The 25,303-nt window shown below is 35.8% G+C and overlaps 1 protein-coding gene across 3 annotated transcripts in view; it reads left to right on the top strand.

Annotated features, from left to right (window-relative positions):
• Positions 1-25,303, top strand: part of TMTC2 (transmembrane O-mannosyltransferase targeting cadherins 2) — a 374,536-nt gene that overhangs the window by 228,074 nt on the left and 121,159 nt on the right. For all 3 annotated transcript variants that reach the window (XM_087814516.1, XM_016199427.2, XM_016199430.2), the window contains 3 exons: positions 13,722-13,807; positions 14,486-14,670; positions 15,745-15,823. In XM_087814516.1, the coding sequence (XP_087670642.1) occupies positions 13,722-13,807; positions 14,486-14,670; positions 15,745-15,823 (350 nt within the window). The remainder of the gene's footprint in view (positions 1-13,721; positions 13,808-14,485; positions 14,671-15,744; positions 15,824-25,303) is intronic.

Genomic DNA, 25,303 nt, shown 5'->3' with positions numbered 1-25,303 from the left:
CTTTTTCTTTTGCTCCTGAGAAAAATGAACAGATGTGTATTTGTTACTTGTGTAGTTCCAACCAGTCTTCTGCAGCAGATTTCCAATTACTGTGACTTACGAATTATTTTCTAGACACACCAGGAAGTGTAGTAATATTGTATTCCATTTAATTTATCTCTTCTCTTATACAAAACTGATCTGTGATTTGCCTGTATGATGAAGTTGCTTAAAGTAGCATTGAAGTTTGAGGACATCTGGATTTTAAGATGAGAGTGAATTTAAAAAATTAATACCTTGTCATCTGCTTATTTTTATTTTATATGTTATTTATATAAATAACATATTAAATAGTTTCTATGGCTAAATTGTATCTTATATCACTTTCTTTTAGTTCTTTGCTTCAAAGAACTGCTTGAGGATTCCCTGCTGAACCCTATTTAAGCTACAGCCCCTCCACTGCTCTCATATTCCTGCTCTCCTTGATTCCTTTTTTAAAAACATACTTATCACCTTCTAGTGAACAATATAATTTTCTAACTATATATAGTCATATTAATTAAATACTAATTTATAGTTTATTTTGTATATTGCTAACCTGTGTGCTCCATGAAGGCAAGGTGTTGTTTTTTTAATTTTTATTTTAATCGTCACCTGAGGATATTTTTTCCATTGCTTTTCAGAGAGAGTAGAAGGGAAAGAAAGAGAGAGAGAGAAACATTGATGCGAGAGAGACACATCGATTGGTTGCCTCCCGCACGAACCCGACCAGGGCCGGGGGTCAAGCGTGCAACTGAGGTATGTGCCCTTGGCCGGAATTGAACCCAGGACCCTTCTGTCCATGGGCCAACACTCTAACCACTGAACCAAACTGACTAGGGCAAGGCAAGCTTTTTGTATATACCCCAAGTGCCTAGCACAGTGCTTAGTTACCACTTCAAACTCCATAAATATTTGTTGAATGTGTATTTATACATGCTGCCCATAATTTAGATACATAGAATTCTTCAGTTCCTCGTGTATGAAGGGGGTGCATCATGGACTATTTTAGAACGTTTCCTTCCCACTTTCTGTTTTTCCCTCTGTCCCCATTTACCTCTGCAGAATCTAAGAGCACCTAAGGATGCCCTTTTTGCTTTGTGCCTCCACTGTTTTTAATTATAGCACCTTCACTTTTGTTTCACCCCATGCGGCCCTTTTTGGACATGACTAGTAGATGGGAGTTGGATGAAAGGCAAGAGGGGGAATGATCCCATCTTGTTGTTCGGGTAACAGGGAGAGCAATGTGAGGAAATTTCTCTCCAGTCTTCCAAAGGATAACGTGATCCAGCCTGGTTAGGATAACCCATCTCGTCAGCAGGCTCAGAAAATGACAAGCAGGCACTTTCTTAGACAGTAGAAATTCCAGGTTAGGGGAGTAATCTGAGCTGTCCTGTAGTCTAAAGGTAGACCAGGTTCTCACACCATTTGTAATCTATGAACAGCCTTTGTTTTTTTCTGTTTTGTTTTGTTTTGTTTTGTTTATGATTGTGTGTGTATCCCCTGTACTTTTGCCCATTTGAAGTAAAAATCTTTATAAAAATCTCTGACTCTCAAAGACCAGATTTAGGGGTGGGTACACACCTGGGATGCAAAACGTACACTCATTCTCCTGAAACTTAGGGTTGGAGAAGAGAGTGCAACTTTAAGCAAAAGCAGTAAGTGATAGAGAGGAGAGATAAGCAAGCTGGCCAGTTTCCAGGCCCTGTCCTGAGAGAGAGAGAGGGAGAGAGAAGGGTGTTCAGAGCTAGAATTTTTCTCTGGGGCTAGGCCAGCACCGTTGTAAAACATAAGGGTGCAGTGAATGGAAAAGAGAGTAAAACCAATTCTACTGAAAATATTCACCAATTTTCTCTTCATTTGGCACCTCATTTGCCAACCGTCCATCATTCCATACATGTCTTTTGGTTCCCCTCCAGCTCTTTTTTCCGTTTCCAGCCTTAGGCACCGACTTGCCTCCTGCCCACTGCGGGTACCGGTAAGTGATGACTGCTGCTATGAATGGACCCTTGCTCTCTTTGCCCCTTGTGTTGGGTGAACGGCATTCCTTCTGAGCACCAGAATTAAATCTGCAAAGGTGGTTTTAGGAACATTCTTATAAGTGGTGTTTTCCTTCTGTTCTACAAGTACTTCAGGATAAGCCTATGAGTGAATTGTTTCTAGGTTGCAAAATCTATTCCAAGCAAAAAGGAGATAGACTCAGACTTTCATTTTTGGAACTCATCTTGCTTGTTCTTAAGTTAGAAACTGCTTGTACGACCTAACACCTATCCCTGCTGGTCTGTGCGATACATGATACGTTTTCCCCTTTCATAATTTATTGCTTCAACAGCACACTTTTGTTAGAGCACTGCTGCTAAGGGACAAAGAAAACACCCACTTTGTTGAACATTTATGTTTAAAGAGAGTACGTTGCACTAAATCACAGAGTGCCCATGGGAATACCTCTAACCCAGATTATAACCATATCTATGATGGAATCATGCCCTGAAGCTTTAAAAAAAATTATTTTTTTGGTAATATTTTTTTTGAGTGTGTGGATTCCTGTGGAATTCACAAATGTTCTGCACACACGCACACTGCCTGAACAAATGAGTCTAAGTCAGGTTTTTTTGCTGTGGTCTTCCACACCACATACTATATTATAGTACCCTGCATACAGCTTTGTTACTGCTTTTTAAATTGTCTTTCTTTTCTGCTAGTAATTAAATCTCTTAAGGGCACTTTCAAATATATTTCGGACAAATGAATGAACAAATCAAGTCTGATTGCATCGACTTTCACCGAGCAGGTCGGGCTTGGGCCTGTGCCTTTATCTCAGCTTAGGGGCGTCTCCACAGTGATTGCACACCATCCATCTGGTGTTTCTCCTCCAAGAAACTGCACAATAATTTACCATCCATGTTGGATAGTTCCTGCAAACGGCAAAGAATAAATAGCAAATGCCTTTCTGGGTTTAAAGTTAATTTTTGTATTAGGTGCTTTGCAGTTATTAATTGGTTTTGTTTTAAATCATCCTGTTATCTTATAGGCTGAAGGAAATGTTTGCAAGAGATTTGACTGTGGTCCTAGAAAATAAATAGAGGCCTACCAGAATAGTATTTGTTTTTATGGGCTGGGGGGGAAGGGGGGGAAGAGGGACAAGTTTCCTTTTTAAGTAATTTAACTCTGTGGTATCTTTGAATCATGGAGGCAAATACTTGAGAACATGGGCTTGGGTATTATACAGACTTGGATTCAGACCTCCCAGGTGTGGTTCCTATGATAGACTTTGCTCAAATTGCTTAATCTTTATTCCTCCTCTGCAAAATTGGGTTAGGACATCTCCTAGAGTTGTGGCAAAGACATGGCTAGAAACTCAATATAATTATGTAATAAGAAAAACAGAACAGTTTATTGGTTGTTAATTTTATCCCGTTTCTGATTATTTACTGGCTGTCCCTTTGTGGGGATAAACCCATACCACTAGGAAACATTTTCATGAGGAATGGGTCTTGAGTCCAAGAGTAACTGAAGGATTTCTCTATCAGTTATATTAGTCAGGGCTCTCTAGAGAAATTAACCAATAAAGTATATATATGAATGAGAGACTTATGATAAAATACCGACTCACATGACTATGAAGATTGAGAAGTCCTGCAGTGTGCCCTCTGGAAACTGAAGGCTCAGGAAGGCCAGTGGTGTCCTTTGAAGGCCTGGGAAGCTGGTGTAAATTCCAGGGTGAGTCTGAAAGCCTGAAAACCAGGAGGTCTCAGGCAAGAAGGTCAGTGTCCCCAGCTCGTGCAGACAGAAAGCTAATCCTCCTTTCTCCTTTTTTATCTAATTGGGCCTCCACAGAGTGGATGATGTCCACCTACCCACGTTGAGGAAGGTAATCAGCTTTACTCAGTCTACTGACTAAAATGCTAATCTCTTCCAGAAACATCCTCACAGACACACACAGAAATAATGTTTAACCAGGTTGCTGGTCATTCTATGTGAAGTTGACACACAAAACTGGCAACCACACAAGCATATCTGTTATTATGTATTTCTTGGTAAAGTTGATTGGCACTGGGGGCTATAGCTGATCTATGCTTGAAGTAAGTGCAAGATGTGTTTTGGGATGAACATGTATAAATAAGGAAAAAGAGACATTTGTTGATATAGACAATGAAGAAGCACTGGGTATATGAACAAGAGAGAGAGGGTTAAGTTGTAGGGTAATGGGAAGACAGAGTGATCTGAAGCTTGGCATCTCTGAATTTGAATCTCGAGACTTGTCAGCTGTGTTATCATGGGCAAGTTGTTTAACCTCTCTCCCTGATGTCTTTTATCTCTAAAGCAAAAAGTAATAATATCTCATATTGTTAATTGTAAGGGTGAAAAGAAATAATATGGAAACTGCTATGATGAAGTCATCCAGTATTAAGTGTCTTTCTTCCTATTAAGTACTGTTCCTTAACTAGGAAAGTATATTCACACCTGTTATGATTTTATGACACACAGAGGAAAATATAGCCTTAATTATATATTCAGAAGACAAGTATAAAGCAAATTATGCATATATCAATATACAGTGTAGTTCTGTGACTCCTAGATCCAACAATAATTAGCTACATAGATTTGTGATTTTGGAGCTCTTTATTTGTAAAATGGGGATTATACCTTTATGGGTTTATTATGAGAATTACATAAGATAGTAATCATGATGCATCTTGCTCTGGAACAGAAGTGGACTTATCTAGGATGAAAGGTCTTATTTAGATGTAAATTTCTAACACAGGAGAAGTATCTTTGTAATGAATGCTCCATTTAATTGAGATCTCACATATTTTGAAGATTTGGTACTATAGTAAGAATATATTTCTTTAGAACCTAAACAAAAAATAATTTTAAAAAAAGAGCGACAATTTGTTTATTTTCTACTAGTATTAATTGATGAAGTTTTTGCTAATGCATTTAAAATATTTAAAAAATCATTTTGATCCGATGCCTCCTACTCCATATTTGATAGGTTAGAATAAAAAAAAATTATTTATGAAATAATATGTCATTCTACTTTATTTGGTTGTCAAAGTCTAAACAAAATTCAATTAAGAACAAATAAACAGGCCTGTGTCAAAACAGTGCTACCCAAGAGGAGTCTTAACTGTATTTTCTGAAACCTGCTTGGCAGTTATGTCACATTAGAAATTAGTTCATGTTGCATAGTTGTTGTCCTCTTCTCCATTTCCATTTCCTTTGTTCCTCATGCAAAAAAAGTACAGAGTGGGAAAACAGCGTGCTCATTGCCCTTTCCAGTGGGATTTGACATTTTAAAGAAAGGACATCTTTTTATTTTGCTCACAGTACATATTATATTTAATAATCATATATAATAACTTAGCAGTAGTTTAAAATAAGTATACAATTAAATTATGCATTTTGTAGCACATGCATTTTATTTTAATAAGTTGAGGTTATGTGTTTTAAGTAAAAAATTAACCACTTACATTCACTTCCTCTATTCGTGGTTTCCAACTATTGCCATCTTTGTAAAAATGTCATTTTTACCTATTAAATTGAAATAGTTTAATTAAAAAAAGAAAGGGGGAGAAAGGAAGTATGATTTGAATGAAAAAATGTGAGTAGAGAGAATTCTTTTGCTTGGTCCTCAAATACAAAGTCTATTTTCTTGGGGTGGCAAATGCTGGGTAAGACCAGAAAATATGTATAACTTTGTCACTGGTATCTTCTTTGGAGCTCAGATGCAATAATTTATATATCACTGAATCTTTTTTCTGAGATGACAGTCCTACCTATTTCTGTTTCACTTGATAATTCCTGTGAGTTTCCCTCTTTGTAGTTATTTGGGAATTGAGAGGATTAATTTTTTTAGAGATAAAAAACACTGCCCGTCAGGCATGGTTCAGTTGTTGAGCATTGACCTATGAACCCGGGAAGTACAGTTAGATTCCCAGTCAGGGCACATGCCCAGGTTGTGGGCTTGATCCCCAGTAGGGGGCTTGCAGGGGGCAGCCAGTCAGTGACTCTCTCTCATCATTGATGTTTCTGTCTCTCCTTCTCTTTTCCCCTCTCTCTCTGAAATCAGTAAAAACATATTTAAAATGCATAAATAAATAAAACTTAAAAACACCACTAATGTCACTTTTGGGCAAAGTGAAAACTCTGACCACTCTGATGTCTAGGAGCTTAACCTAAGAGTTCCAGTTTCATTGTAAGTGTACCCATTGTACTCTTAAATTTATAATTTTAATTAAATTTTTAAATTGCCACTTCTGTATTTTCCAATTGCCAGTTTGGGCTATCACTGAAAACCAGACAACTCATACTTTATATTCATTCAAATGTAATTAAAATAAGTTTTCCTTAAAATTCTCTGTTAAAACAATGTATGCAAGATTTTATCAGTTGGGAAGAGGTTGGTTTGCAAATGATGGGAAACCCAAAATAACGTGAGCTTAAACCAGCGATTTGCAAGTGGTGTGCCACAAGAATTTTTAAAACATGCAATACCTGACTGTTTAGTCAGGGGGACGAACTTCTTTTCCCTTATTAAAAAAAAAATCAGCCAACATAATAGCTGTCCGGTGTGAATCAAAATTATACCTTTTTTGTTTTTGTCAGGTCAGCAAAAAATATATTTTTTCATGTGTGGCAGAATTTTAGTAACTCGTTTTTGTCCCATGACATGAAAAAGGTTGAAAATTGCTGGCTTAAACCAGTTACAATTATGTTTTCTGTTATAGAAAAAGAAGTCTAGAGGTCTGTGTGTATTCCCGGGGTGTATGACAGTTTCATGAAGGGCTCAGTTTCCTGGGCCCTCCTTTTAGTTTGCTCTCCTACCGTCATCAGAACAGGACTTCTACCTTACAGGCCGCGGCGCAGAAGAAGGGTGAGAGAAAGCAGGCCCCCTTCTCCAAGGACATTTCCTTCAAGGTGCAGAGGCCACTGTGCTTTCATCTCATTGGGCAGAGTTTAGTCACAAGACCAAGCCCAGTGCCGGATTGGTCCTGGTGTTTTTTGTTTGTTTGTTTTGTTTTTTAATGTGTTCAGGTGTGAGTGCATATTAGTCACTTACTTCCTAAGTTCTTGTGTTATTCTAACTCTTGGAGTTACTTCATTTAATTCAATTAGTAGTAACTTATTTTATTTACAGTGTTTGTTTTTAAAAAGGACTATGAGTTTAATTCCATTTACTTGCTGGTAGAGTCACTTGAGATTTTTGCCTGTTACCTATTTTATCAAGCAAGATTTGGGGTCATTTGTGTTATGAGTATGACATGCTATCGATTATTCTATTCCATAATAACAATGAAAGAATTATTTTTTCAGTTGTCCTATTATAAGCATAACCTAAAACTAAGTGTAAATCTTGGGGGAAAAAACACACATGGAAAAAGCAACTGTAATGCCATTTCACAGTTAAATTATATAAAATCTCATTATTGGAGTTGCTAGATAAATTAGCCAATTCGATTAGGAAATTTGAATTAATGCAAAAGTTCAAATATGACTCCAAACCAAATGCTAATTAATTTCACTTGTAAAAAGATGAACATCTAAAATTTATAATATTTTATCGCTGAGGGAGAAAAAAAATCTTACTTTTAAAGTACCTTCATGTGTTAAAAGGTAAATAAACAAAATTCAGAAAAAAAATCTCAATTTAAGATGAACGTGATATTTTTGTTAGTAATTGGGCCTTAGGTATTATAAATTACCTATAAACATTGTTATCTGATTTATTTTGATTACTAAGTATTTTTGCCCAGGGAATTGCCAAACTATTTATTATAGAAGTATTCTTAATAAGATAATCTTAATTTTAAGTTGACTTAGCTTTTCAATTTCCAAAATGCTTCCTACATAAGATAGTGATTTAATTTCCACGAAGCCCATTGCCATTGCTATGGGTAGATAAAATGTCGTCCTCTGTAACTTTGAGTTTTCATAGCTTGATCTGCCTGGAACTCCATTACCTGCATTCTTGACTTCCCTAGGAACCTCACCTGACCTCTCACCTTGGGAAGGTGTAGCTTTTGTGGGTTCCCAGAACACGTTATGCTTTACTTACAGTGTATTGTGATTCTTTGCTTGTCTGTTTTCACCGTGAAACAGTTCATTCAAAAAATACTCATTCACTGTGTGGCAATTTTATTCTCAGTGTTTAATATGTTGTAGTGGTGCCACATGTTATGTATTAATGAAATAAAAAAAAGAAACCAAGCAACTGTCTTCTAGTGTTTCCATAGTTTTAAAGGTACATGGCACTAGGTAAACCACACCCTGTTTCACCTGTGTTCTGCGTAGGTGTCAGCTTAGTTACTGCAGTGCATGTTCTTGAAAAGTACCCTTTTCATCTGCTGGTGTGCTTTGTTAATACCTTTTGAATATCTCAGATTTCAACCATTTTTAAAGACCTTTCTTAAAACCGGAGGCAAAGATAGCTTTACTTGAAAATTTGTATGTTTTGACAGTACTATACAGAGGGCAATCTTATTATAGGGAGACCCTTCCAGTTTGTTCAGGTGTACCGACAGTGTTTGGGAAGGGCATGGTTTTTCTTTTTAATTTTTAGAAAATTTTATGTTTTGTGAAAACAGTCATAAATGATAGTAGATTAGATATTTATTGAAAATAACAGAATCCCTGTAGTTTGTTTTCTTATATTCTTTATTCTTTACATCGTTTATGTATGTGATTGACAGGGACATGAGAACCTTATTTCCTGCAATATTATTTCAATTTCTCTCCCAAAGACACTTTAACTTCACATTAATGTATAGCATATACTGGTTTCCTTAACTGAAAGGCAACTTCACATAATATGAATAAAATTATTTCCCATTAGATTCTTGCTTGATGGTATATTAAAATGTGTTCTTATTTTTAATACGATATACATAAAAACATTATATTGACCAGCATGTAAACAAACTATGTCATCCACTTTTAGTAGTCATTTAATATGAGTGATCTATAAAAATACAAGTCCTACTTATAATAGACTGCTGAGCTTGAATTGTAGCACACTTCTTACTAGTTGTGTGACCTTTTGCATATTGCTGAACTTTTTCTTGCTTGAAGTTCATCATCTCTAATATGGGGCTAGTAAGAATAACCTACTTCGCAAGATTATTGTTGAGTAATAAATATGTTAATATATGTAAAGTGCATGACACAGTGTAAGAACTCAGTAAGTTTAGCTATTATTATTATTACCACCATAGTTATTATGATGTGAAGGGTATCTCTCCCTGTCATATCTTCAGTAAAATAAAGAATGGGATTCTGTAAATGTGGAAAAGGGCAGTAAAAGAAGCTTGGTTGTTACAGTGCTAGAATTGACCCAGATTCATCCAGACCTGCCCAAATGGCATTTGATTCCTTTTCAGAGCATCAGTGCAAGTTAGTGTTACACAAAATCGGGAGAGTTTTAGAGCAATGGGAAACATAATCTAGTACGCATGTATATAGAATTGAATTATTTTAAGTCTTTCCTCTTTTTCTTCTAGAAATAACATGAGATTTAGTATCAGAGAACTTGTTCCAGTCCTGCCTTTGCCTTCTTATGAACTGTAAAAAACCTAGAGTTAGTTGGCAAATTCTCTGTGGACCACTCTTTCTTCCTGTGTAACATGGGGCCTCCAGTAACACTTTTTATTGCTGGACAACTGTTGCTTGCTTTTCAAGCTTCTGCCAATGTCACTTTAACTCTGTGAACCTTTGTCCATTCCTGAGCTGGAGTGGTATTGATCATCTGTCCTCTATCATGGCAATTTTCCATACCATTTATTTTCTTTCTTCTCTCCCCCCCGTAGCTTGAGCATCATGAGCAAGCGCATTTCTGTCCTGTTCGCATTTACAGCGTGCATACTGCGGCACCGTTGATGCTCAGCTAAATCCTTAGCCATGAGAAATCAGTCTGAATAGCCATCTCAGTTGGTTGGACTCATTCTGCTCACTTTATTCAGATGATGCAGAGGACGATGCTCTAATTTACAGAGCCACATTATATAATTCTAGAGACTCGCCTGCTGCGTGTCTCCATGTGACTAGTTTCCTCCAGAGAATAAGGCAGGCTGGACAGGATTGTCCAGGCCAGGTTACCATGCCAATTATTTTATCTCTTCTTTGTATGTTTTATGAATTGGAAAATGATAGGAATATCATACGTCAGTATTGGGGAGCCCATGAGGCTGAATTACATACATCGGTTTCCCAAGTTTATGGGCTTTAGGCACGTTGTCAAAGATATGAGCTCATCTGTCATGCTCTTTCTGTCTAGCCTAGCAGCATATTTGCCCTTTAGAAATGTAATTATGCGGAGACTAATTAGTGGGCTATTGCAGTTATTTAGGTGACAGGAAAGATAAAGGGGCCCTGACAGCCATAAGGATGAACCTTAAGGGGCAGAATAAAGAATCTTAGAAAATGAGACTCGGTAGGCTTTGGAGACTTTATAAAAAACATGGAATGGTGAGGATAAGTGAAAAGTTGAGAGTGATAACCAGGTTTCTGATTCTAGCAACCTGATAGTGCTAAATGTTGAGATTTTTCCCCCTTTTATTTACTTTATTATTTTTCTATTTTGCAGTGAGATATACTGTTTGTAATATTTGGATGTACTGCTTTTGGAATTCCATTGAGCACCTAGGTTGACGTGGCTCAGTAAACTGTTGAAAATAGAGCTGGATGTCAGGAGAGAGAACTCAGCAGATGAGCTACATGTGTGCATGATGTCATGTAGAAACAATATTTATTAACAAAAGAGAAAAAGACTAAGTCCTCTGAAACACCAACTTCTTTTAAATGAATGAAGGGACACTTTCTTCATTTTCTGTGGAATGGTTCGAGGGATAAAAGAGTACTAGGGGAGGCTGGTTTTCCAGAAGCCAAGGAAATAGTTTTAGGAAGGAAGATGAGTTCAGTAGTCATAGGTGCTGCAGCTGAATGGGCTGTTCACACAAACATGCTATTTTTAAAGTCTGGTCATTAGTAGAAGTTTCAGTATGACGTTCTATGGAATTCTGGGAAAGAGCCAAAATTGGATTTGTGGGTAAATGAATTTTGAGTCATTGGATGTATACACGATAGACACCCTTAAAGGAAATCGAAGTTTTTGCAGTACTCAGAGGTAGATGAAGGAATGAATAAAGGTTGTAGAGGTTTTTTTCCGCCCTTATGCTAACAGGCACATGAGCATTTTTAAGGGAAAATGTGGCCTTAAGGGAAAGAAACCTGTAATGCAGAAAGAGATGGAAGATACTGGATAAAGGGGAGTCTCATGGAATGATTTGAATTTCTAAAAAAGGCAGAAAGAACAGATTAAATATCTGGATGGTATTTTTCCTCTGGTGTCATTAGCCTTGTATGAAAGGAAAAGCACCTCTTTATTTGAATCTCAGGGAAGTGATGAAGACAATTAAGTTTGTAGATAAGTTTCTAAAATGAGATAGTATATATGAACTAATTAATAGGAAAGCATTTTGACAATAAAATTATTGTTATAAAGAGTATTATTCCTATTTTGAAAAATGAGTGTTCTTTTTCTTTACCAATTTTACTCACTTTTAAAGGCAACCAGACATTTTCACATACCCTTGAGTACTGCAGAATACTTTGTTCTTCTTTGTTCCCAGCAACTGAAAAATACACTTAACAGCAAAACGCATCAACTGCATGGTCAAATTAATTGTTCAAAATTTTAAATAAAAGTGTACATTTATGTATTGATGTAAGTGATGTTCATGTGGTTTGGAATGGTTCGCTCTATTCAAATGACTTTTTAAAATTTTTATTTGTGGACACTATTGCAGATGTCCTTTCTAACAAACAGTTAGAAATAATGAGGTTAATATATGCTAATGACAGGAGTGAGCAGCCTTTAATTTCAAAATAATTTGCTTTAGATATTTTTTAATGATGCCCATTAAATAATAAACTGAGTATTTTAAACTACTCTACAAAATGATAAGTTTCTATCAGTAGCCTTCTCATTTCTCAGAGCTTCATTTTACCAGCCCTTCAAAGGCTTCAGCAGCTGGCAAGTAGAATCTGCAATTTGAGGTTGATAACAGCAGTACTCAGGCCCCAAAGAGGTGCCAAATGTCTGTAAGATAGTTGCTGATTACAAGAGAATAGGGACAGCCCAAAAGGCCTCTGTCAGAGCTTTTTGAACTTAGTCCAATCCCCTGACACTGGGTTTTCATAGATATGATTAGAATTGATTCTCAAATAGGTCATGAGGGTGGGGTCTCTGGGATGGCTGGGGTAGTCCATGTGGCCACTGCCTAAGAGCCTCGGGGTGAAGAGGCATGGAGTCTGAGGGTCTGTAGTGAACTGAAATGTGCCCAGTATTGTGAAATTCAAGCTTCTTTGACCAAATACAAATAAGGAAATAATAATGTGGATAGTCTTCAATCTTTTTCTTTGTGTCTTTACTGCATTTGATGAAATTCTGATTCTCTTTATCCTGTTGACCTATATTACCTTTGCCTTTTGATCAGTCATGGACCAGTATTTCCCTGACAATATTGATGCCTTTGTAATAACCTGGTTATTATTTAAAAGGAAAGGAGTGAAAGGAGAGACCAGATAATATAGGCATGTCATTTGTACAGCTTTGCCAAAAGCGGCATTTAACGTTCTACAAGTCTGCTCCCCACTTACTGATGGGGGAAGGGACTGGACAGAGGCAGCTTAGACATGCCCAGTAAGGCCTGAGTGAGTGGGAAGGTGCCTACCTGCTTGCCGGTCAGTCACACCTGAAAGCCAGGCAGTGGCCAAGGTGGGCATGAAACCTGATATTTAAACTTCCAAACAATGGAAGCTCTCTCTTTCTCTCTCTCACATGCACCAGGCCCTCTTAAGGCTCCTGCTGCAGGGGGAGGTGCTGACCTGTGCCCACATGGTGCACAGCCACGTTAGACTCCACACATAGACTAATAGACTTTAATCTGGCCAGAATGCTGAACCACACCTGGCCGCAACATGGAACAGAAACTCTGGACACTGGCCTTATTTCTGGCTCTGCTGAACTCCCAGCTGCAACTTTCCAGGACTGGCTTAAGGGGCAGGGGACTTTGGAACCCGAGAAATGTAATTCCATGCCAATAAAATCTTCCACATCTCCTCCCATGGGGGCTTCTGAAAATGCTTATTTCAGTGGTGCCCTAAGAACCTTCACCTCACTTCCACTTGTGTCTGGGAAGTCTGGTCCATTAATTCCTCCTGCATCAATTGGCTAGTGAGAGGTGTTTCATGTTTAAATACATATATATACATGCATGTATGTATGTATGTATGTATGTGTGTGTATATAGATATATTTAAACTGTATGTGTGTGTATTTAACTTAGAAAAGTTTCCTCTCTGAAGAGTTGAAAAAAATGTGTGTGCTTCAATAAGAAATTTAGGTGGCTTGTAATTCCAGTGGGAGAGAAAAGGCTGCGAGAAAGAGGCAAGTTCATTGAGGGTAGAGTTTTTTGAAAATGGTTCGTAATACTTTCTAATGCAACATAAATGCAGTTGATACCTCTCCAATATTTTCTCTCCTGAGGAATAATTTCCTTCTACTTAGAATTTATTTTTATATTACCAGGTCAGCCTTTTTATGGCCCCTTAACCATTTTTATTTTTAAAATATAAAATAAAGCTTTGTGGTTTTATGTATAGTAACACAGTTCTATCTCCAAATTTCTGTTTTCCTCCTGCAGAGGGTTACTTCTACAGGAGAGCAGCAGGTTTGCAGAAGCATTACATTATTATAAACTGGCAATCGGGAGCAGGCCTACACTGGCTTGTAAGTAATAGTCAAGTTTTTCTTTTATGTACCTCTTCTTTACACATGAAAATTATTTGGTGACTTACAACCTCACAGAGAATAAAAACATAGTACCCCTAGTTTTGAAAACTTTCTAATCAAATTATAAACCTCCAACAATGATATCTCACTCAATTTAATCATGTTTTGATATGAGTTTATTGTTTTTTTAAAAATATGTTTTTATTGATTTTAGAGAGAGAGGAAGGGAGAGGGCTAGTGAGACAGAAACATCAATCGTCTGCCTTCTGCACACCCCGTACTGGGGATCTAGCCCGAAACCTGGGCATGTGCCCTGACCGGGAATCAAACCTGTGACCTCTTGGTTCATGGGGCGACACTCAACCACTGAGCAACACTGGCCAGGCTCAGTTTTTCATTTTTTAATATATTGAGAGAAATACAACTTTTATTCATCTATATTTTAAGTTCAAAATATTTTAAACTTTTTTAGGGCAGAGACTATTCCATGTATTTTTTAGTGATACCTGTGCTTCTTGCATTGTTTCCATATATATTTGTTCCCTAAGTATTTATTTCTTGGTTTCTTTTCAAATCAGAAACAGTCCATAGAAAGTTAATTGAAGTAAAGATAAGTTATTGTTTCCACAGTGTACATCATCGTCTCACATGTATGTTTTCACTTTTTTCTCCCAGCTGCATATTTAAACACCGGTATTATTCTGATGAACCAAGGAAAGACAGAAGAAGCCCGACGTACATTCCTAAAGTGTTCTGAGATCCCTGATGAAAACCTAAAGGACCCTCATGCACATAAGAGCTCGGTGACCAGCTGTCTGTACAACCTGGGAAAACTCTACCATGAGCAGGGACACTATGAGGTTGGCCCCAAACCTTTCTCCCCTTCTCCTACCCCTTATTCTGATCCAGTCTCAGTATTTTCTACCCTATGATCTCATCACAGGGACACTGATCATTTCAGAAGCTAATGTGTGTTTTTATTAAAAGAGTTTCATGGTGAAATTCACTCAGGGGGGAGAAAAAAACCAAACACTTCAGCTAATGAATACTTAACAGATTTCTTTACTGTTAATTTCTCAGAGCAACCCTTCAAGAAAGGGTTGCTTCACAAGCTCACTTGCTTGTCATCTGTGGCTTTATGACCTAAGACACATTGTGGTTCTTACCTTATATCCAATGTTTGATCTTAAAAAATATATTGTATTCTGAGTATTAAGTATTAAGATGATGTAAGTTTTTTTTAAAACAAAAATTAAATGAAATTTAGTTTATTTTTTTTTTAATTGGGTGAGAAGAAAAGTGATGGAGATGGGCCCTTGGACAAGAAGTTGGGAGGTGGACCCTGTCCTGTCCTCCCTTTCATAGGAAGCATGTTTGCATGGGTTTCTTTGTCACATTCAGTATCACTCCTCCCCCCCCCCCAGACCACACCCCTAATATACTCTTTCAGGTTGTATCAAGAATGCAATATAAAGATACAACTTCTAAACTAATTGCATTTTATAATCTCAGTGGGTCTCAGTGTCCAGATTTGTTATTTGATATTTTATTTAGATCCTACTTGGTGGCCTGATTTAAAGTACTACAGATTTTAGATGACTCTGGGTGACTTCCAAATATGAACTTTTCTAGTGTTTTAATTGAGTAACCTATGTGAACTAAAATTTTATATTAAAATAAAAGAGCTTGGTAACATTCAACTACTTGTTAAACTAAATTTTTATCTGGCCTTCTTCACTCACTGGGTTGAATTTTTTTATTCATGAAATTGAGGTAGTATGACATCAAAGGGCAACTGAATTATTTCCTCCAATGGACCATTTAGAAATAGCAATGGGAGCTTTTAATTTTGGAAGGATGTTATTATTTTATTTTGGGGGAATGTTCTTATATTTCATCTATTTTTTTGTTTTGTTTTTGTTTTGTTATATTAGGAAGCCCTTAGTGTATATAAGGAAGCAATTCAGAAAATGCCAAGGCAGTTTGCCCCACAGAGCTTATACAACATGATGGGTAAGTAAAACCTTAATATTTCAATTGCTGTTTCAGGGACCGGTGGAGAAATTAAAACCTGTGCTTCTGTTAAATGGAATTCTAATAAGTTATATCATTGATCCTCCTCAAAAAAATCTTTATTCACAACGGGGTACACATTCAAATTTTCACATAGCACACTTGTTCTGACAAGATCAAAGAAGTACATTATCATAGTGATTTTCAACAAATTGTCCAGATCCCAGAGTTGTTGCAAGGGGCTCACAAAACCTTTTGAGTGTTAAGTATTAGCTAGACTCTAGATATTGAAAAAGATGAATAAAGTACACAGATTTTAGTAAAGTTATCAAATTCATGATAGTTTTGATCATGTTATTTTCTTTTTTTTTTTTAATATGTCTTTATTGATTTCAGAGAGAGGAAGGGAGAGGGAGAGAAAGAGATAGAAACATCAATGATGAGAGTCATTGATGCGCTGCCTCCTGCACAACCCCCACTGGGGATCGAGTCCGAAGCCTGGGCATGTGCCCTGACCGGGAATCAAACCTGTGACCTCTTGGTTCTTGGGGCGACACTCAACCACTGGATCATATGTTGATGCTCAACTGCTGAGCCATGTGGGTAGGCGATCATGTTATTTTCTTAATCAGAAGATCATCAAAAGTAAACAAACTATGATGTAGGGATGAATAATTTTTTGTGCTTATAAAAGATGAGAATAACTGAATCAATTTGTATGGTTTTCATTGATCAGGACTTGGATCTCAATAGGTTTTTTCACAGTATTTTAAATATGTTTTTATTGATTTTAGAGAGAGAGGAAAAGAGAGGAAGAGAAAGATAAAAACACTGATGAGAGAGAAACATCAACATCAATTGGCTGCCTCCTGCATGCCCCTTGCCTGGGATCCAGCCCACAACCCAGGCATGTGCCCTGACTGGGAATTGAGCGAGCCACCTCTTGGTGCATGGGTTGATACTCAACCACTGAACCACACCCGCTGGGCCAGAATTAGTATTTTAGAGTAAAAATAATACTGTGAAAAATGCAAATGCGCTACTAAAATCACTCCTTTTTCTACATTTGATAATTTGCTTAATTTTCTTATTAGAAAGTATATAAGCTAGGGCATTGATTTTTCTAAGTCCAAGAGGTCAGGAACTAGAATTTCTAATAAAATATTTACCTATCACCTACAATTGATTTGTGACTGTAAATTGTTACCACAGCTATTTGATGGTGGACAGAACTGAAAACTGCCCTTTCAGCATGTGACTCTTAGAAAGAGTCTCTAAAGTGTAAGGTGCTCTGCTGATTGGTTAACTCTGCTGTTTCCAGATAAGGGAAAGAAGAGAAGGGGTTGCGTTTGTCCTCAAATCAAGTATTTCTTTTTCTCCAAAGCACAAACTCATTTTTTATCTTTTTATTAAACTTGGTTAAGTTGTTAAATATTTCTAGACCTCCCTCAAGCATATAAAAGAAATTAGACATCATGGTCTATAGGACTATTTTATACTTCTGTATTCTGTGATTTGAGGAATTTGATACTAATTGTATAGCTTGAGCACACACATAAGAAAATATCTTAAATACTCCTAAACTATAGAATAAATGCCTGTCGAGGATATCCACTTTTCTCTTTTTTCTGAATGACAGAAATTTTCAGAAATAGTTTAAAGACAGAATGAGGTATGGGTCAATAAACAGAAAAAAATTATGATTTGGAATAGGTTAATATATTTATTCCATGTCTTTGGGACCCCTGCCCCTAGTTAGCCTGTGCAGCAGTGGAATGATATAATGCTCACGTTAAAAAGGACATTGGAGTATTTCTAGTTGTTGCTTCTTTTTCTCTTTGCTATAATTACTAAAAGGTAAAATCTACCTTCAATAAATGTACTTTTGCCCTTAAACTCTTACAGTTTAAAACAGTGCCTTATACGGTCCAGCCTTTTACCATCAGTCCGTTTACCCAGATGAAATGTCCATGTGCATAAAGTGTGTGCCTAGAGTGTTTAGAATTAACTTTTCTATATTGACACTGGATGGTTATTCCTGTCAAAACGAAGACTGAAAAGATCATTTTCTCTAACTTTATCTAAAGAGGCACAGTGATTTTAGTTTATTATTTTATTCTTAACACTAATGCTTGGGAAATCCTTTATTCCCAATTTCCCTCAACTATGAAACAAGATGTTCTCAATTTAAACTAGGAAGGGACTTTCAGATCCTTGGCAACGGACTGGATTTGGCATCTTTATTGTTAATAGGAAGTGTGGCCTTCACTATAGTTAGTGATTTCAGAAAATTCATTCAATTATTTTATGTAAATAAATTTGATTGAAAACTCAGCTGGTACCTTGGGATCTGTCTCTCATATGGTTATGCATGCAGACGCTGAGCACACACAGGCAGTGAAAGATAAGTGTGTCCCTGGGGTTATTGTTTAGTCTTTTGTCTTATTCTCTATTATAGAAAGAGGTAGTTGCTTTGCCCAGACTCTGAAATGCACTAAAACTGCAGATTTCTCTCCTAATTATTGTGGCTGCCTTCTGTCTAATTTTATGTGAAGGTCTGTTATCTGACCAGGTTTGTAGTTTCAACTATTTACGAAGCTACAATTTTCTCAGAGAATTTCACCTCCTAATCAAACGGTTGAAATCCTCTGAGTGTTTGCTTTAACTCCTAATACATTTTGATTAGCCTTCATTTGACAAGAAAAAAAATGGCCCAGGAGATAAACTGCCTTATCAGTTCATCAGTTTCATTAGTCTGTCAGCGTGTGCTGATTATCCTATCAAGTTTATCAACAGCCTCGAATGTGTTTTCTAATTCTCACATTTACATATTATTAGTTCCCTTTAGGGATCAGTGATGGATTATAATGTCTGGCTAGATTTAACCTGTAAGTATTCATTTTTCTCATGGCTCATTCATTTCCCCCTTATGACCACTATCTGCAAGCACTTGTTGTATACATACAAAAATTATTTTTTTTTCATCCTATTTTTTCTTTTATTTGGAGTTTAGGAGAAATAAAGGAATATTTGTGAAAAAATGCAATCATATTTGAATGTTATTATTAGTTTAATAACTCAATTCATTGCACTTGGTCTTTTTTAAAAAACACTAGTTCTTTGCATTTTCTCTTCACTTGAACATTTTTTGAAAAACTTATTTTGCTCTATTCTACATAGCAGTAATTGACTTATCCTGAGTACCAATTGTGCAAGGATATTTTCCCAATTGTGTATTAATAGAAAAAAAGTTTGCTTAGTTTACTTCCCAATTTAAATATTTTCCTATATTTTACTCTAAGACTGTTAACTTTTACTCTGGCAGTTCATAAGTAAGTTTAAAAAAACTATTTAAAAATATATTCTCATTATTCTCTTTGATTTCATAAAACCAAGATGATTGAATAACAGTAATTGAGGAGTATCATGCCATTCAAAATTATGTAAATTACCAACATACAAATAATGGAAAGCGGATGCTAAATATTATAAACAGAAATTAAACTTTCACCTAGATGGTGGTTGTAATTAGCAAGGTATGAGAATTCATGAAATATTGGAGATCAAATCACAAAATAACTATTAAAATTGCTTCTAGCCAGTTGTGTAACTTTTTTCCTGTGGGCCTCAGTTTTCTCTTGAGAGAATAGGTTAGATTAAATAGAGATTCAGTATAGTGTGATGTCACATAGCCCAGGTTCAACTCATGGCTTTGACACTTACTAGCTGAGTGACCCTGGGCAAATTCCTTAAGTGAATCCTTAGTTTTCCCATCCTTTAGATGGCTGTTATAGTAGTGTTAGTTTGAGGACTGATTGGGATAATGAAGGGCAAGTTATTGGATCAAATGCCCAGCATAATAAGTGTTTCATAAGATTACTTTCCGCATAATCATTATCATTTCTGTGGGCCTTTAAGCTCCAAGTGTTGATGACGGTATTCTCTATCAGTTCTTTGTGTATTTACCAATGTAAGTATTATTTCTCTGTAGATAAGATTTTGTCGTAGTGTTGGCCTTACTTACTGTCCCTGATTCAACAGGCATTCAACTTAGTTCTGTCCTGTCTAGAACTGCTGTATTTCTCTTGAAGTTCATTTTCCCTTGTCCCTCAGCAACCACAGCTAAAATCATTCTTTGATCGTTAACTATGTTAACCAACATTGAAAGAGCATACTCAGTTAATGACCAATTAACTTAATTTCATTAATAGAGTACTCCCTCTAAATTAAAATTGTCATATTTACATTAGAGTTTCTTCTGTTTTTCTTGTCATGGCATATTCTTCCCCTAATCTCTGTCAAAATTATTATTATTTTTTAAATTTTTAAAAAATATATGTTTTTATTGATTTCAGAGAGAGGAAGGGATAGGGGGGAGAGAGAGATAGAAACATCAATGATGAGAGCGAGTCACTGATTGGCTGCCTCCTGCATGTGCCCCACCAGGGATCGAGCCAGCAACCTGGGCATGTGCCCTGAACGGGAATTGAACTGTGACCTTCTGGTTCATAAGTTGATGCTCAACCACGGAGCCATGCTGGCCAGGCAGTCACAATTATTTTTTATTTTAACATCAAATACAGGTCTTTATTGAATCCCAGTTTCTCTTTTATTCTGAAATTATTGATGTATTTTAGAATCATAGGATATTGGCAATGGAAGACTCATATCTTAAAATCCTCCTAACATAATCTCTTTTATTTTGCAACATAAAAACGAGTTCTCAAGAAATACATGTTCAGGGGTACAGTTTGTATTAGAACCAGAAGTATAGCTTCCTGCCTTAAATTCAAGTGCTTTTTCTATTTAGGCCTCTGTATTACTGAAACCAGCATGCTTTTTACTGTGTCACTGCAACTTTCCTTTACCCATTTAAAAATCAGTGAAATATATATACTTCATAGATATATTTTTATTATATATCTATTACATAGATACATTACAAAAAACTCTTTATCGTAACAAAAAAGAATAAAACCTGCAAAATTGTGGTTTCATCACAGATGCATTAAATATGCAGGGTATTTTTTTTTAAGTAGGATAATTGCTATCCATCCTTAGTTTTTCTCTTCTTTCTCTATAATTATTTTCCTTAAAATATCCACGTAAACATTGCTTTTGAATACTCCTAAAAGATTATGGGAAACTAAATTAGGTTGTAACTTTCAGTTACTTTTATCGTCTAGAGCCCTTTCAAACCCCAAAGGTCATTTTAAGCCTATTTACTATTTAAAATAAAATTACTCTGCTTTCTTAATGCAAAGTAATTGTTGGGTTTAATTACATAAGTAATTTAGGCCATTTCATCTTGGTAATATATCCTGAGAACAAGGGACATAATGTGTTGCATGAAGTAAGAGAGAACCTAAAATTACTGATTTGTCATTTCTATAATCACTGTGTTTAGAATAATTTTTGTGTGCAAAAAACACTTTAAGTCACCTACCCCCCCCACCCCCCCTCTGTACAAAGGTGACGGTGATATGAAAGGGAAATTGTCCATAAGGTCCCTGCTTTTAGAGAACGCTCTAGGAAATTTCACAGTGGCCTGGAGTTTAGTGCCTTTCCTTAATAAGTAAATGCCTATAAATATAATGGGAAACTGTATTGCTTTAACCCTGAGAATATTTTGTCCATTACTACGTAGTCTGTACTATGTTGACTGGACCACACAAACCAAACCAAAGCAAACAGAGAAGAAAAATCTCAAGCTTTTTTATTTTTAATGTGACACTAGGTAATATGCTTTCACCTTAGGGAGCAATTACATACTTCTTCCGCGGGAATTGCTTGATAATGGCCCATTGCTGTTTATTGCCTTATTTGCCTTTATTTTGATCATACCCTTTTAATTTTTTTATCCCTGATAATTCTTTGTTTGTTCTTTATACACATTCCGTTGCTTATAAAATCCTAGCTCAGAACTGGAAAATATTTTCCTTCATCAGCCTGCAAATAGCAAACCTTTTACTTATAAAGGTTTGAAATTGAAAAGATGTTTCTCATATTCTCTAATAAGAAGGGAGAAGTATCGATTTAATTTTGAGTTTCATGAAAGTGTTATAGGACAGTAAGGAGCTGAAAAAATTTCAGGGCAAGCAGAATAGGGAAACTAAGACAAAAAAGGTAAAACAAGGCCAAACAGTATGGGCGATTTGTAGTCAATTTATAAATAATAAGCCATTATTTTTTTTTAGCCCAGAACACTTGAGAGTAAATGGTTATAAACCTTTTTAATAAGAGAATACAAGAAAGGAGGGGCGAAAGGGAAAAAAGAGGGGGACAGTTTTATTTCCTAAACAAAGAAGCCAGCAGTCTCAAGGCTTGGCAAGATGAAATTATCAGGATGATCACAACAAAATAGAAGGAAACTTGAGAATTAATCTATGTCAAAATATTCATCAGAGGAATTTTGAGACCTATAAACAGGAAGGTATATAACACCACAGAACCCCATCCAACTTGCTCTTAAAATTAGCTGAAAGCCCATCTATACTTCATAAGCCAAATAGATAGATTTGCTTACTTGACTTTTTAAATAAAGATACATGCTTTAAATACTTTAATAAATTGGTTTTTCACAGCACAATCAAGGTCTCTCATATAAGTTCATTTATATGAGAAAACAAAAATCAAGATTGGAAACAGCCCTGTCCCACTGACTCAGGAGGCTGTCCAGTAACACCTCTCTGATGTCAATAACAAATGCCTCTAACAAAAGTAGCGCTTTAATTATGGGAGATTTCCCCACTTGTATTGAGCTACTTAGAGAGAACGAGGAAAGAACCATTGATAGGAAGCACAGTGAATTTATTAGAGCAATTTTTGGAGTTAAAAGCTTGTCCAAGTTTTAAAATTGTGTTTTTTGAGAAAGAAAATTGTGGAATGAAAGAGTGAAGTATTAGAAGTGGCTACCAGTGGTATTTAGATTCCTTACTACTGTTCCTTCATACTAGTCCTTACTATTACTACTATTTACGTAAGAAGAATTGACAAATGAGATGCCAACTGTACCTCCTGAAAACAAAATGAAAAGTTCTCCTTTGTAAACATCCTAACTCTCCTAACTCGACTTGAACTGTGTACACTCTGTCCTGAGTTTAATTGGTAGAATGGCTATAAAAGAAGTCCCTTTCTAGCTGAGTCATTTGTTTTTGTTGAAGTGTGTGTGTGTGTGTGTGTGTGTGTGTGTGTGTGTGTGTGTATTTCACCTTGTTCCAGAATATATTTAGAGTAGAGATATTCAGAGTAAATTTTTGACCCGATGCTTTATATCCTTCATGTTTTCTTCTATGACTGGGTGTGGACCTCTGAGGCGTTTAGCATGCCAGCTGTGAAAGAGATGGTTTTTAACTGTGTGAGATTTGAATGTCGCATCTTTCAAGCGTGGAAGCATTAACACTCCAGTAGTGTTAAGCTTTTTATACCCACTTGCTTCCCCTCTTTTGAGTTCTGGTGGTTTTCCTGTGATTGCTTCCAGTGCGTCAGTCCTATAAACATGAGTATAACCTTACAACTGGATTAGCCATTGATTTCTGTACCTCCAAAAAGAAAATTGACTTCAGATTTTAAAGGTAAAATCTATTAATATCATTTCCACATATTCATCAGCAGAAAGGACAAGACCAGGAGACTAGTGCTAGGTGTGCAGTTTAACAGTCCAGAAAAGTGAAATGTAATTTCGAAGGATTTTAGAAGTTCACTTTATAAGATGTGGAGCCAGCAAGATAAGGAAATCACAAACTTTTGGCTGTATAGCAAAAAGAATAAATATATAAAATTTATCTACAAAATCTATAAAATTTTCTTCTAAAATTTCATTTCTCATTATAAAACTGCAGTGATTTAATTTTTCTTTTTACTATTCACGCTTGATATAAATTTGACAGTATGTGCCATGGCTACAGACATTAATTTGCTAGGCATTAGTCTATACACTACAAAGGTCAGCATCCAGTTCAGCTGCATTAAATAGGCAATATATTTTGTTTAAAGTTTAATTAAACCCAGGGCCTGAAGATATATGGTCCCTGTGGGGAGTTTGAACACTTTCATGCCAATAGTAGAGTTGCCTAAGGATCATGGTTAGGTCTAGTGTCACTTGCTTTCCTGGAAATATGATATGAGACAGTTGATTATATTTCATTGCTATTAAAACCACACAAGCCCACCTGTTACATTAATTCTTACTTTTGCCAGTTTAGTGGTGAAGGAAAAGATTGAAGCTTAAACATTTTATTTTTAAATTGAGTGATAAGGAAATGAATACACTAAAATTAATACCTAATTATGTCTTTTTATTCTCTAATTCCCAAATAGTTTCTGTATGTTCTGCTTGAAAAATTTGTTTTCTGAGGCTTTAATAGAAATAACTGAGAAAAAAGTATACATTTTTAGTCTCTCATTGGGCGATAGTCATGAATGAATCTTTTACTAAGTAGTAAATACAGGTTGGGTTGTTCTCATAAAATTGAGGTGATACAATGTTATACTTAGGAATTTCATTAACTAGGTTTCAAAATCTGGTGTTCTTAAAAGATGCCAATTTTGGTGACTAGATGAAATGGACATAATCATGAGGAAGAAGGCATTCTTGTATGAAGGATATAATCTTGAAAATCAATGTGAAGAAAATAGTTATTGTGCATATTTAGAATAGGCAAATAATAAAAATTAAGTTAAAATTAAATATATTTTACTGTTAAATATATTTAACTGTGTGTCCTTTGCTATGTGTGTATTTACGTCTGTTTTTCCTAATAGGTAAGGAAACGCTGTTTTCTAGGTAAAAATCTCATTTAACTCCCCTAATGAGCTGTTATTTGGTTTTAATTATATCTACTTATAGAAGCTAATACTATACTCAAATTGAATAAAGAGTTAAAGTAGAACATGCAAAGTTTTGTTCCAGAATGTAAGTCTTTTTTGCCTGCATGTTACTTATGGGCATGCATTTTTTGAACTGTCATAGAATCTTATTTTCAAGCATCTGTTAAAAATAGGACACATTTAATTAATATTAATATAAAATTATAGTATAGAATAAGTTATTCATTGCATATTTTAGAGACATATTGCTTAATCCAGAAATACATATGAAATGTATTCATAAGATGATATATATAAAACTGAAAATGCTTTTATTATACTCTTTTGACATTTTTCTGCAAATATTTAAGTCCTAGTTCTCTGAATACTATTATTTTCATTAATTCTTCCCAGGTTAGTAGAATATTTACTTACTCTTTCACAATTCAGCACTTCCTTGATATTTCTAGTGTTCCCTAATTATTTAAGTTGTATAAAGCCATTTCATTTACTCCATTGTAATTTTCTTTTTTACTTTTATTTTTTATTGAGTCAAGAGAGAGTGAAACATCAATGTTGTTGTTCCACTTATTCATGCATTCATGGGTTGACTCTCTTATGTGCCCTGACCTGGACTGATCCCACAGCCTTGGTGTGTTGGGATGAGACTCC

The sequence above is a fragment of the Miniopterus natalensis genome, chromosome 2 (genome assembly GCF_054644295.1).
Source record: "Miniopterus natalensis isolate mMinNat1 chromosome 2, mMinNat1.hap1, whole genome shotgun sequence".
Classification (NCBI taxonomy): domain Eukaryota; kingdom Metazoa; phylum Chordata; class Mammalia; order Chiroptera; family Miniopteridae; genus Miniopterus; species Miniopterus natalensis.
The sequence above is the reverse complement of the archived record's forward strand: the minus strand, read 5'-3'. Positions and strand labels throughout refer to the sequence as shown.